Source organism: Notamacropus eugenii, chromosome 5, assembly GCF_028372415.1.
Source record: "Notamacropus eugenii isolate mMacEug1 chromosome 5, mMacEug1.pri_v2, whole genome shotgun sequence".
Taxonomy (NCBI): Eukaryota; Metazoa; Chordata; class Mammalia; order Diprotodontia; family Macropodidae; genus Notamacropus; species Notamacropus eugenii.
Window position 1 is genome coordinate 221,280,861 of NC_092876.1, and position 14,695 is coordinate 221,295,555.

Here is a 14,695-nt window from a genome sequence, read left to right on the forward strand (position 1 = left end):
GTATTCTTAGAGAATTGCCCTAGGAACTGAGAGATTAAATGTCCCACAGAAGATCACATAGCCAGTATATATCAAACGTGGGACTTGAACCCTGATTCCTGATGCCAAGGGTATTTCTGTCTCTCTTCCCTATTAATTCTAATAGGCGTTATTATGATGAAAAGCATTAGCAGAAGGGAAAAGTGGTCATTAGTGTCTTTAGGATCTAATAGGGACTAAGAAAATGTTGATAATTACTGATATAAAGAATGTCCTGCTGGACTGAGTTTAAACTTTTAATGCTGATATTCAAAGGTCTCAGAAATCTGGCTCAAACTTACTTTTGCAGGCTTGTTTAACTGCTCTCTTTTTTATGACCCCTATGTTTCAATAAAATGGAAGTACTCAACATTTCTAGTCCTTATCTTGTCCTCTTTGCACACTTACTTGCACTGTCCCCTTTTCCATACATTAAAAGACCTTAAACCCATTGAGGGCAGAGATGGTTTTATTTTTGCATTTAGATGCCTAGCATCTAACACAATGCCATATACATAGGAGGCACTTAAGTGCTTGCTTGTTGAATTAATCTGAATTCCCTTGAGTGGACACACTTTTACTGCATGTGCACATATGTGCACACATGCACACGCATACATACACATACACACATACACACACACACCACCTATAAAATCTGTTAAAGTCTGTGTGAGGAAAATACCATATTTGTTGTTATACTGTCAAGGATTTTAGTTTAGATTTCTACCAGTTTTTAAAGGAGCTCATAGGAAAAATTAAGATGAGTATTTTATTTTTTTAAATGGTCTACCTTTAACACAAAGTAAAACCAATGTATGTAAACTGTTTTGCAAACCTTAAAGTACTATAAAATTGTCAGCTATTATATTATCATTATGGTTATCTGCAGTAGTATTTGTGATAAGTATGCTGGTAAGTGACCACCAGCTCTTTAGAAAAAAATAATGCATGTACATCATACTTATAAGTTTAATCTGCATAATTAACATTTTCTCTATCACTTTCTCAAGTCTAGACAATTAGTAAAACAATAAGCAATGAATCAATAATCAATAAATATTTATTATGCTCCTACTCTGTCTCTGAAGCACTGTACTAAGTACTGCTTATAGCATTATAACAGTAAGCACCCCAACATACCCAGGGGGCCCTGCTATCACAGGTTCTTAGATCTGCATTCATAAAAGGAAAGGCAGCTTTTGAGGGGTTAACAATCACTTTACTCAAGCATAATCAAACATATGTATTATTCCTTTAACCAAGCACATATATCATTCACCTAATTCTAGGGAATCAGTGCCCTGAAATTCAAAGAAAATGCAGAGAAATCAAAGAGTCAACAGACATGGCTTCCTCTGCCTGAATTCAACAGATAGTTCCAACTGTCTGGCCATAGTTACCAGAGAGGGTTCTCAAAGCCAGGAGGTTCTTTTAGCGACTTCCCAGAGTCCTCATCTGACCAAACAAACACTTCCAGTCAGTAAGCCCCAAAGAAATCAACAGATATGGCTTCCTCTGCCTGATCATAATTCAAGAGGCAGGCACAGCTGTCCGACCATAGTTACCACAGTGGGAAGCATGACATCTGAGTTCTCAAAGCCAGGGGGCTCCTTAGCGGCTTACCAGAGTCCTCATCTGGCTCTTAAACCTTCTTAGAAAAACTAAGCCACAAAGTAAAACCTCAACTCAGAGTATTTATAACTTTTTTTAGAGCCAGAGGGCATCACAACCCTTTGACCCAGTGTCTCAATAGAAAAAACAAAAGGTAGTTGGGACTCTCCTACAAAACAATTCCCCTAATCAAGCTTCCCACCAATGGGCAGGCCCATCAATGGGTGGGAAAGATCTTTAATCACATTAAAATAATTAACAATACAAATACATTGTTTCTAGTTAAAGAAACTCTTGTTTCTGTATTTTATTCCTTGTAGAGACTCTTGATTGATAAAGGCAAGATTCAATCAGAGGCACTTGATTATACAAAAACAGTTTAAAATCCTGTTTTGATTGCCATCACAAGCACTTGCCAGTTCCTATGGTATAAATGTTCACCCTGAAAATATGACAGTTGATTCTTATGAATCACTTCAAATTGTCTCCAGTAAACCCTTGATGTTAAAAGTATATTACTTTTCAAGAATAGGTCTTTACTGGTATATTTTATTAATTTATTACACAAAGTTTGTTTCTTCAGGGTCATAAATATATAAATTTGTTACCAATTTACATTGGTTTTGATTTGAATTTCTAAGTATGATAAAATCTCAACCCCTCTTAATTCTAGTCTCTTCCCTTTCTTATTTATCCATAATTTAGCTTGTTTATACATATTTTATTTGCTTGTTATCTCCCCAATTAGATTGAGAGCTCCTTGAGGGCAGGGACTGTCTTTTGCCTCTTCTTGTATCCTCAGCACTTAGTACAGTGCCTGGCACATAATCAATGCTTAATAAATGTTTATTGACTGACTGATAAAAACAATCTTTGTCAAATGGGGAAAATAAGAAATCACTTAGGTAGTTTATTCTACACTTTTGTAAAAGCACCAGGAAATTTGTCATTTCTAGAGTACTAAACTCTAAACCTGAGCTTGACAAAGCTATGACTCCAGCCATATCCCTTAACTCAATATTAAGTTCTGACTCTAGGCAGAATCCTAATGGAGGGCAGGGAGTAGGGAGCAGTGCAAAGCTTGGATAAAGCCTGAGTCCTTGCCTACATAGAGCTCCTAGACTAGACAGGAATAGTTACACAAAAATATTTATAGCACTTCTTTTTGTGGTGACAAAAATAATTGGAAATTGGGGGGACACCCATCAATTGTAGAATGGTTGAACAAGATGTGGTATACGAATGTTATGGAATTCTAATGTTCTATAAGAAATGATGGGCAGGTGGGTTTCAGAAAAACCTGAAAAGACTTACATAAACCAATGTGAAGTGAAGAGAGCAGAACTGGAACATTGTGCATAGTAGCAGTAGTACTCTGTGATGATCAACTGAGTTCCCCCAACAATGCAGTGATCCAAGACAATTGCAAAGAACTCTTGATGGAAAATGCCATCCATATCCAGAGAAAGAAGTAATAGACTCAGAACGCAGGTTGAAGCATACTACTCTCATTCTGTTTTTTTGTGGTTTTTTCCTTTTGGTCTTACTTCTTCTTTCCCAACATGACTAATACAGAAATATATTTTACATGATTGCTCATATATAACCTGTATCTGATTGTTTCCTGTTTTAGGAAGAGGAGAGGGCAAGAAGGGAGGGAGAAAAATTTGGAACTCAAAATTTTGTTAAATGAATGTTAAAAATTTGGAACTCAAAATTTTATTAAATGAATGTTAAAAATTGTCTTTACATATAATTTTAAAAAAACATAAAAAAAGAAGAAAAAGGTAGTTAGTGCTCTCCATCCCTTGACATTATTTTAATTTATGTAGTACCTCCCCCACTAGCATATCAGCTGCATGAGAGCAGACACCATTTTTCATCTTTCATTTTGCCTCCAGAGCACTTGCTTAGGGGCTTTGCACCATGATAAAAGCTCCATAAATGCTCATTGACTTGAATTCAAAGTAAACAGAATCCAGACACTTCTAAACAATGTTCTTTTTAGAGTGTAGTAAAATATTACATTATTATATTTAGTGTTTTCAAACTGCAATTTGTTGATTTAGGTGGTTAAAGTTCGAAGAAGATGTAGAAGATGGAGGAGAAAGGTGGAGCAAGCCATATGTGGCAACTCTTTCCCTGCACAGTTTGTTTGAGTTGAGAAGCTGTATCCTGAATGGCACCGTGCTGCTGGACATGCGGGCTAACACTCTCGAGGAAATTGCAGGTATAGATTTTCCCTCTCTACTGAAGCAGAAATTATTAATATCCATAAAGCATCTTAATTGACTCTATTGAATAAACTTCATTTTAATGTACTCATTATTACTTTGGGACAACATTTTTACAAAACCATTATTTCACTCGGTACACTTTTTAAATTTTTTTCTGAAATGCTAGCGCAAATAGTTCTTTTCCTTTTTAACACAGTTTTTGCATTCTTCCTAATCCATGATTCCCCAGGAAACCAAACTCTCTTAATCTTTGTTTTTTTTTCTGGTTCAGAATCAAACCTTTCAAGATAAAATCCTCACTTATGACATATCAGTTCCTGACTATGTACCTTTGCAGTGGTGATGTCCCATGCCTAGAATACTCTCCCTCCTCCCCTCTGATTCCTAGCTTTTCTAGGTTTCCTTTAGTAGTCAGATCGGCTCCCATCTTCTGGAGGAGGCCTTTTCCAGGCACTCTCTTCATCTTCATTCTTAGATTCCACTTATACTACTTTTGTGTTATCTTCCCTTTTATAATATGAGCTTCCTAAGAGCAAGATCTGTGGTTTTGCCTTTGTATCTCTAGAGCTTAACATAGTTCCTGGCACCCACTAAACATTTAAGAAATGTATGTTTACTGAATGATTAATAGAATAATAGATCTGAAAGTGATCTTAGAGATCATTTAGTCTAGCCTCATTTGACAGATGAGGAAACTAAGGCAAGAGCCATAAAGATTAAGTAACTATGTAGCAGATCTGAGATTACAGTTCAGATCTCCTTATTCTCAAGTGATCTTTTTACTAATTCTTCATGCTGCTTCATGTAGAATTTCTGCTAATAATTTCATACTTGCTATTTTACTGTCTCAAAATTGGAGAAAATTTTCTTAAATATTAAGATTATTTTTTCCATATATGAAATAAATGAAATGAAGCTATTTGGGAGCAACTAGAAATTTTCAAACAAATTTTTTTAAAAAAAAGGTATTGGACTTAGGGAAGAGGAAAATCTATAACAAAAACTGGTGGGATAGGTTGCATAAATTTAGCACTGTAGAAGTTTAGATTTGATAGACATCTCTGAAGTCAACAAATCTAGGCCTTCCTAAAGCAAAAAACAAAACAAAACCAAAAAAAACCTGCTCTTAGAAATTAACAATGTTGTCTTCTTTTGCTAAATTCAATGGCATTTTTCTCCAATTATCCTTCTTGATGTGCAATTTTTTTCATTAATACATCTAGAATTTATTAAGCATCTGCCACCTAACAGGTATCATGCTAGGTGCTGAGGATGCAGACACAAAGCCAAAATAGTGTTTGCCCTTGAGAAAGGCATATTATATAAGGAGAGAATTACCGTGAATATAGTTTAGTAAATGCAAATATATGCAAATTGAATAAGAAATAATTTCTAGGGAGTAGAGACCACTAGTTTGATGGAAGAAAGATGTGGGAAAGGGTGGAGAAGGACCTTCATGTAAAAGGTGGCATGAGTTTTTAGAAAAGTTATGGATTTTATGAGGAGAAGAGGAGTCGATATATGATAAGGATAGGGGGAGCCTAGCCTGTGTAAAAAGGCACAGAAATGAGAGATGGAATGTTGTGTATAGGAAATGGTAAGCAGGTCAGTTTAAATGGAACACAGAATATGAAATAAGCCAGGAAAGGTAGCCAGAGACTGATTGTGACAGGCTTTAAATGGAAAATAGAGAAGTTTGTATTTTGTCTTAAAATGAATACAGAACTACTGAATCTTCCTCAGTAGGAGTGAAAGGTAGTCAGATTGGTTTAGGAGTATCAATTTCACAGCTGTATGGAAGATTGATTAAAGAGAGGAAAGATCAGAGGAGGGATCTCAATTCAGAGACTATGGCAGGAGTCTAGATGAAAGGTGAGGAGAGCCTGGAATATGGTAGTTGTGGAATGAGTGAATAGTTGGGCATGGAAACAAGACATGCTGTGGAGGCAAAATTGACAAGACTTGGCTAGGTGAATGTGGAGGATGAGGCAGTTATGACCCCATGCTTGCAAACTCAGTTTATTGAAAGGGTCACAGTGTCCTCCACAGAAATTGGGAAGGCATGAAGAGGGGAATGGTTAAGAGGGAAAGATATTAAATTCTGTTTTAGAAATGGTGAGTTTTGTTATGGGAGTTGTTGACCATTCCCTTTCCCTACATACCATCTACACTTAGCTTCACATTTCTTTTTCTTCTATCTGTAAGACTACTCCTCAGTTTCCTTTTCAGAACCATCATCCTTGTCCTGCCCAATAAATACAGGAGTACCACAGGACTCTGTCCCACATCTTCTGCTCTGTCTCAGTGATTTTATTAGCTTTCATAGTTTCAATTATTAACTCCATGTAGATCAGCACAAAACTCTTCATCTTCCTCCTTTTCCAGGCCAGAATCACCAACTATTTCTGGACATCTCTACCTGGATTTTCAATGTGCAGTTCAAACTCAATATTTTTCCCCTAAACCAGTCTGTCTTCCCAACTTCCCTTTTCTTGCCAAGGACATTATCATCCTTCCAGTCCCCAACTGTCACTCTCAACTCCTTACTCTGACTTTTCTTCCAAATAGAATTATTTGCCAAATCTTGCCACCTCTACACACCACGTACATAAGTTGTCATCTGCTCGCTCATAACATAACAACTCATTTGTAATCCTTCTCTGGACTGTAGCTTCTTAATGCTTTTCCTGTTTCCCCATTGCATTCTGCCCTCCACACCGCTGCCAAATTAATAGTCCTAAGGTCGATATTTTTGACCATGTCATTCCCTTGCTCAAGAAGTCCCAGGGACTTCACAATAGCCTCCAGGATAAAATAGAAACACTTTTGATTGGTATTTAAAGCTCTTTTTAATCTAGCTCCAGGCTACTTTTCCAGGTTGTTTTTTTTTCCCACATTAATCTCCCTCATACACATATATACATTCCAGACAGACTAACCCATTCACTAACCCTCTACAGGACATTCCATCTCCCACTTCTGTTTTTTGCAGGCCATCTATCCCTTCATGCCCCCAACATTTTCTTTCTGATTTTGCCTCTTTGTGTCCCTACTTTCTTTCAAAGTTTACTTAACTTAAAGTATCTCCTCCTATCTGAGCAGTTTCCCCAGAGCTCTTCTCTTCCCTGAGAATATATACCTCACTCAAAAGTAGAATATAAGCTTCTGGAGGGCAGAGAGCTCTTTTTTTGTCCTTTTTACCATATATAGTAGAAGCTTAATAAACTCTTAGTTACTTAAGTCTCATCCCTCCACAAGACAAGCCTTTATATATGTTTGAAGATAAAAGTCCTGGGTCTTTCCAGGCCAGACATCCTTAGTTCCCTCAATTAGGCCTGGAAAGATTCCAGTTTCCTTCCTCCGGAGTGAGTTCTAGTTTGTCAATATCCTTTCTAAAACGTTGTATGCAATGGTCCAGATTCAGTTAGTAAAGAAAAAAGTACAGTGAGACTGCCCCATTCTGCTTTTAAATATATTACTTCTCTTAACATAATCCAAAATCACATTAGTTTTTTTTTTAGGTCACACTACTGACATATTGAGTTTGAACATCATTGGGATTCCCAATTCTTTCTTCATATAAATTGTTATCAATATTTTCCATATCTTTCATGTGTGGAGTTGTTTTTTCAAACTTAAATTCAGCACTCCTTTCTTTTTTAAATATCATAGAATTAGATTCAGTTCACCATTTCACCTTTTTGGAACCAGATTCTGCCAGCCATCATCTGAACTTTCCCTCACAGCTTTGTGGGAAACAGTCATTTCATAAGAAGCCAATAAATGCAGTTGTAATGTGTTCAACTACCTAATACTTAGGTCTGCATTTGGAGTTCATGACAGTTATTTTATTCTAAAGCTTTTGGGGTCAGAATTTCATCATGATGACCCTTTGGGGAGTTATGGTGCCAATCTGCTTCACTACTTTAAGGAACTATCCCAAAAATCCCTTTGTCTACTATCATGTGGATAGAAGTAGGGAAGACAAATACATTTAGGTTATAAACACACTGAAATGGATTTTGAAAAAGCAAAAATAGAGTAATAAATGGAATTTGTTAACAGAATAGAATGAGGGTTGCAGAAGACATTGCCTTTAAACTCTGCTATTAAGAAAGCCAAAACAGTCTAATGAGAAATTTAGTGGAATAGATTTTTTAAAAATGCTACAGGCTTTGGTGTGCTTAAATAGTATTCTGTTAGTGGCAAAATCTTCGACTGCATTTGTATTACAGAAACTTTAAAAATACACTGATAAGACACGAAAGGAAAAGAAAATGAGATTGTGTTGTAACATTTTTTTAAATGCACATTATTAGACAAATGGTATATCTTTCTTCAGTTTCTAGCTTTATTTTTTTCCCTTGGGGGGTGAAGAGGGGCATTTAGAGTAGCAAGGGAGAAATTTGGATAATTTTAGAGAGAGTACCTTCAACTCTAGCCATTAAAAACCTACTCATCTAGTCTCCTAGGTTGTACATTTCATGAATAACAAATTATTGGGGAAAGAAAATTAAGTGTAGAAAAATACCTTGAGCTGTAACATTTTCCAACCTAGGAGTTCAAGAGATTTCCTCCCTTATATTTCACTAAGAGTATATAGAAAGATGGTGTCTAAAATAACTAGAACCTGGAAGAAGTCCAGATTTAATATACAGCATAGTTAGAAATGAATAATTGAAACCATAAGGATAGTGCTAAATCAATCCCTGACTAAGAGAAAATAGTTCATTTAGAAATTGGACAACTCTACTGGGAGTACTGGAAGTATATTTGTACAGCTCAACCCCTTAAGGTGACAATGGCTAGGATGCTGGTTATATTGAATAGATATGTTCACATTTTAGAAAATGATGGGAAAAAAATAGTCTGTCAAACTGTTTAACCTTGCAGTGTCTTGTCTTTGATACGTAATTAATTTCCTCTTCCTGCCCAACTTCAAATTTCTGAGACAAATTTTAGATAACCTTTGTTTGCCAGCTTCTAAAGAATTCATCCTATGAAACATCTTTCATAATTTTGCCTAAACTCCAAATTTTCAAATAAGATATGCTTTCCATTGCTTCCCTTAGGATGTTTTCTTCCAGTAGTAATCTGCCTAAAATCCTGTTCATTTTTTTAAATCACTTCACTTCTGAAATATATTTTCACACATTCTGCTTCTTTCTCTACTGCCTTCCATCCCACTGAGGGCATGCCTCTGTGGGATATTTGTAAGATGTTAAACTTGAAGTCATTGCTCAAAGCAATTAAGTTCTCTAAATCCATCCTTATAAATTAAAGTCTTCCTACCCTGAAACCTATTCAGGGTTCTTTTCCGGATTTCTAATTAGTCTGTAGCTCCCTGTTGCCAAATATCTCCCAAACTGAGCACAGTATTATCGGTGTGCAGGAATCTGTACGATGCTACCTAGGAACATATTGACAGATTAGAGCACATGATGCAGGAAAATTATGGCAGCAAATAATCTTCCTGATTATTACTACTCCAGGTCTCCTTCATTAAAGGTTTTCAGAGGATTCCCTCTTATTGAATATTTGTGGTTTGAATTATCCTCCCCCAGATACTCACTTGTTTTTTCTCTCTATCCAATTGAATCTTATTAAAATCATTTTTTCCTGTGTTGCTAGTCTTATAGTCATTTTCTTAATTCTGACTTTGTGGGGATAGAGTGCCAAGGTTCACAACCAGAGAACATTGCCAGGAGAACGTGTTCTAAAATCAGCCTTTGCACTGGGGAAGAGCTTGGCATCTTTAAAAGCATGATTTCCCAGACACAGTTTAGCCAGCTTTCCACTTCCTATTCATTTCTGGACCTAGCTCATTGTCCATCCATAAAATAATAACACTGCCTTCTATTTACTTGAATTTTTAGCTTTTTCCCCAAATATTAAAAGGCTTCTTCAAATTTCTTATTTCATTTGATTCTTATATCTAGCCAATGACAGATAGTCTATAGTCTTCTATCATAGCAGTAGTATATATAATATACTATTATAATAACTCATTATTAAACAATAGTCACTGATACTTTGTTTCCCTCCCCTTCCAATTATTAGGGACAATACTGAATAAAATGGACTTGGCAGTTCCTCCTCACTTCTCATTTTGATATCTACAGTGTAACATGATTATTGAAATATGTTGGGTAACTTCCAAATTATATCTTTTGACCTATCCCAACTGTTGTATTTTACCCTTTAAAATTATGTTTGTCTAGTTTTTAAGTGCCTAAAAGCAAACTTGTGGCTACACAAATCTCAAAATATTAGATATGAACATATAGCATTCATGATAGTTCCACTTTCCTGCTGAGTTTTAAGCTACATTAATATAAATTAGGAGAATAGACTATTTTTCTTCATAGATGAGCCCAGTCTGAACCTGCCTGAACCCAAGAAAGCCAGAAAGAACAATATTTTATCTTCTTAATTCTCTCTCCAAAGGTCATAGGATCATAGATCTAGAGTTAAAAGAGACCTCAGAGTTGATATAGTCCAGTCCTCTATTGAGAGGTGGCACAGTACAGTGGAAAAGGCACTACATTTGGATTGAGCAGATCTGGGTTCATATCCAGCCTCCATCAACTATGTGGTATTAGGCAACTCACTAGATCTCTTGATACTTCAGAGTCATCATGTCTAAAAAAAAAAAGAAAGGGATTAGGATAGATGACCTCTTCTTGTTCAGTCGTTCAGTTGTGTCTGACTCTTCCTGACCCCATGGACCACAGCACACTAGGCCCTTCTTTCCTCAACTGTCTCCTGAAATCTGTGCAAGCTCATGTTCTTTGGTTCCCTGACACTATCCACCTCATCCTCTGCTATCCCCTTTTCCATTTCTCTTCAGTCTTTCCCAACATCAGGGTCTTTTCCAATGAGTCCTGTATTCTCTTACATACTTCCCAAAGTATTTAAGCTTCAACTTTAGTATTTGACTTTACAGTGAACACTCTGAAATAATTTCTTTAAGTGTTGACTGACTTGATCTCCTTTCTGTCTAAGGGACTCTCAAAAGTCTTCTCCAGCACCACAATTTGAAACCATCGATTCTGCAGCACTCAGATTTCCTTCTGCTCCAACTCTCACAGCCATACATTGCTACTGGAAAAACCATACCCTTGACAATACTGAGGTCCCTCTAGATCTAAATCTTTCATCTCATGATCCCTCATTTTGTAAATGAGAACACTGAAACCCAGGAAGTAAAGGTCATATAGGTACTAAGTGCTGCAGATAAAAATGGTCCTGGGTCTTCTTACTCTAGGATCAGGGCTCTTTCCCCTTTGTCTAGCATGTAATCCTGTAGCCATGTTTTATTGCTTTAAGTACCAGAAATTATCTAATGTCTTTAGGTTCTTGCACCAGACATGATCGGGAACAAGTGTAATCTCCCATTATTACTTTAGGCTAACATCATATTTGTTGTTGTTCAGTCTTTTCAGTCATGTCTGACCCTTAGTGACTCTATTTGGGGTTTTATTGCCAGAGATATTGGAGTAGTTTGTCATTTCCTTCTCTAACTCATTTTACAGATAAGGAAACTGAGGAAAAGAAGGCTAAGTGACTTGCCCAGGGTCTCACAGCTATAAAGTGTTTGAGGTCAGATTTGAACTTAGGAAGATGAGTCTTCCTGACTCCAGGCCCTGCACTCTATCCACTGCACCACCTACTTGCCTTAATATCATATGCACTACATATATATGTATGTGCCCTGTATGTATATATGTATGTGTATATATGTACATTTATGTATGAATATATACATATATTTGCATAACTTCAGGCTGGCTCATACATCTATCACTAAACTGGTCTACAATAAATAATGAGATGATTCTAATTTATGTCATTGCTAATCTTCCTCTGCTAGAGATCTGAGGGCAGCTAAGTGGTACAATGGATAGAATGCCAGGCCTGGACTCAGGAAAACCTAAATTCAGATCTGACCTCAGACATTTACTAGCTATGTGACCTAGGCAAGTTACTTTACCCTGTTCGCACCACTTTCCTCAACTGTAAAATGAGGTGGAGAAGGGAACGGCAAACCACTCCAGTATCTTTGCGAAGACAACACCAAATGGAGTTATCTTCTTTATTTGTTTTCAGTGATCCACAAAGCAGTTTGAAAGAAAAACTGAGAGAGTGGGTATACATTTTTTAACTTCATTAACAGTTGCTAAGAGGGTTACATCTTCTGATAACCCAAAAGTTGTTTTATTTTTCCTTCAAATTCCCCTCAGCTTTATTCAGCATCTTCCATTGGGAAAAACAATGAAAAATAATCCCGAGCCTTGCCTAAAGGGGAGAAGGAGGTATAGGGTGGAAGAAAGGAGATGAGGTAGCCTCACTCACTGACAAGAATTGTACTCCAGAATTAATCATCTAAAAAAATTGCATGAAATCTTAGAGCAGTACAAGAAAGAAAGACGCCCCGCCCTAATATTCCACCCTGTCCCTTGAATTTGAGAAGCATAGTTCTGTTTCTGGGACACCTGAGATAAAAGATGGTCCCTTTCCTCCCAAGCAACACCTCCATCATCAATGGCTGAAGCACACAATTAGAACACATTTAACCTTAGTTAGGCAGAGACCAAGAGTTAGCATCATGGGGTCCAGAGGTGTGCATCCCCTCCAGGCAGCTAAAAGCACTGATCCAAATGCCATGCTCCAGCCCTCCTCTGACCTGCTGGTTTTCTGGGTTTCGGCTTCCTTTTAGCCAGGTCTTTTCAGGTGTACTCATTTTCCTCGGGTCCTTTTTTATTCTACACAAGGTTGATAGATACATTGGGGGAAAATTGCCCCACTTCCTACATGCATTTCTCAAGAATATGCTTATGAATATTCTCAGTGAAAAAGCATATGAAAATAATATCAATGTACTGATGAGACAAGAGCAAATCTTGCCCTGGTGTGTCATCACTACCATCCTCAACTGCTGGTCATCTACTTCAATGTCAGCTATGCAGTTTTTCAAGATAGCAGGCTGGGAACTGGCCCTTTCCACAGTCCCTGTCCTCTGCAATGAGTAGCTTCTTCTGAATCAGCTGTGACCAGAGCTCTGGCTTATTTCTCCTCTGTGTAGTCAGTAAACAAAATGGGAGAATAACCCAAGTGAAGGGGTTTTTTACAAATTAAATCTTATTTTTTTAATGAACAAAAAGTCTTATTTTATCTCCCCACCACTACCTTCTTATGGAAGAAAAGAAGGAAGGAAGGAGGAAGGGATAGAGTGGGAAGAAGGAATAAAGGGAAAAAGAAAGGGTAGGAGAGAAGGAAAGAAAGAAGAAATGGAGGGGAGGGGCAGGAGGAATGAGGAAAGAAGAGAAGGAAGAGAGGAAAGGAGGAAGATAAGAAAGGGAGGGGTAAAGAAGGAAGGGAGGGAGGAAAGAAAGAAGAAAGGGAGGAAAGAAGAGAAGGAGAGAGGAAGGGAGAGAAGAAAGAAATAATAATAAATAATAAGAATAAGAATAACAAATGGGCAGCCTTGGGTAGCCTTGTAACAAATACGCACAGTCAAAGCAAGCCAGATTCCTGCTTTAGCCATGTCCAGGAAGTGTATCTCTCCCAAGGTCATTACCTCTCTGCAAGGACCGTTAAGATCCCATGCTTACTCATACACACACACTCACACACTCATACACACGCAGCAATTATTCCTTCTAGAAATTTCTCAAGCATAAGAAAGAGGACATCTCAGACATTGTTTTCAGAATAACATGGGCCACGCCGAGTTAGCACTGCCAGCTCACTTGGTAATTACAGGAAGAGATTTTTGGAGCCTTTAGTCATCGTTCTCAAACTCACAGCTGCATCTGGAAAACTTGTCAACAGTTTCTGGCTCTTTGAAGTAGGAGCCACTTTTGGATAAAAGTGTAGGGGTTTGTCTATGCTAAAACCTATTTCTAGATATTGATAGATGTGGTTTTATATATATATATATACACACACATACACATACACATATATACATATATATGTATGTATTGGTGTATGTATATGTATGTATGTAGTGAGAGAGATGTGTATATGTGTATAAATGTGTGTATTTAACTTTAAATTTGTTTGTGGACCAAAGATTCAACATGCTCATCCTTAAATAGATAATAATAGCTGACATTTCCCTAGTGCCTTAAGTCTTACAATGTGCTTTTCCTCCATCATCCCATTTGAATCTCCCAGCGCAAGCTTGTTAAGATCAGTTCTCCAGATTTTCTTTTCCCCAGTAAGGAAAATGAGATTCAGAGAGGTTCAGAGATTTTGCTATGTTTGCGCAGTTTGTAATTTTTCTAGATGGGGTTTGAACCCAAGTCTTGTTCAAAGGAAGAAAACTACTGTGATACTAGAAATTCTTCTTTCTAAATCCAAGGCAATGCAGAAGTATTCTTCCTAGCTTCATTTATTCTGGTACAGAGAAAATCATATCCAGAAAAAGCTGAACATTTTCAGTCATGATGAAACAATCTCCACCCATTTTGTATTCTGTCCTCATCTCTTTAAAGTTAAATATTTCCACATGGTAAAGATTAATAACTGAAATAGCTTTGTTGCCATGTATTTGCTTTAACCTAATTCTGTCACTGAATAGAAGTCATTAAAGTCAAACTGAAGCTAGTACAGTGCGTGGATCATCAATCATGGTTTCTGACTCATCAAAACAAATGATAAATATATTTTAATGAGGAAAAAACAGCGTTAGTTGATTAGAATATTCTTTTTGCCAGCAAAGTCCACATATGAATACATAACAACTTGTATTCTAGCCTAACTTCTAGAATCCCGGATCTGGAAAACTAACATTTTCAACAAATATATTTTCACATTCC

General features: G+C 36.9%; 1 protein-coding gene across 2 annotated transcripts in view; it reads left to right on the forward strand.

Annotated features, from left to right (window-relative positions):
* SLC4A10 (solute carrier family 4 member 10) overlaps window positions 1-14,695 on the forward strand; it is a 162,935-nt gene that overhangs the window by 22,425 nt on the left and 125,815 nt on the right. For both annotated transcript variants that reach the window (XM_072612157.1, XM_072612158.1), the window contains exon 2: window positions 3,702-3,862. In XM_072612157.1, the coding sequence (XP_072468258.1) occupies window positions 3,832-3,862 (31 nt within the window). In that variant the 5' untranslated portion in view covers window positions 3,702-3,831. The remainder of the gene's footprint in view (window positions 1-3,701; window positions 3,863-14,695) is intronic.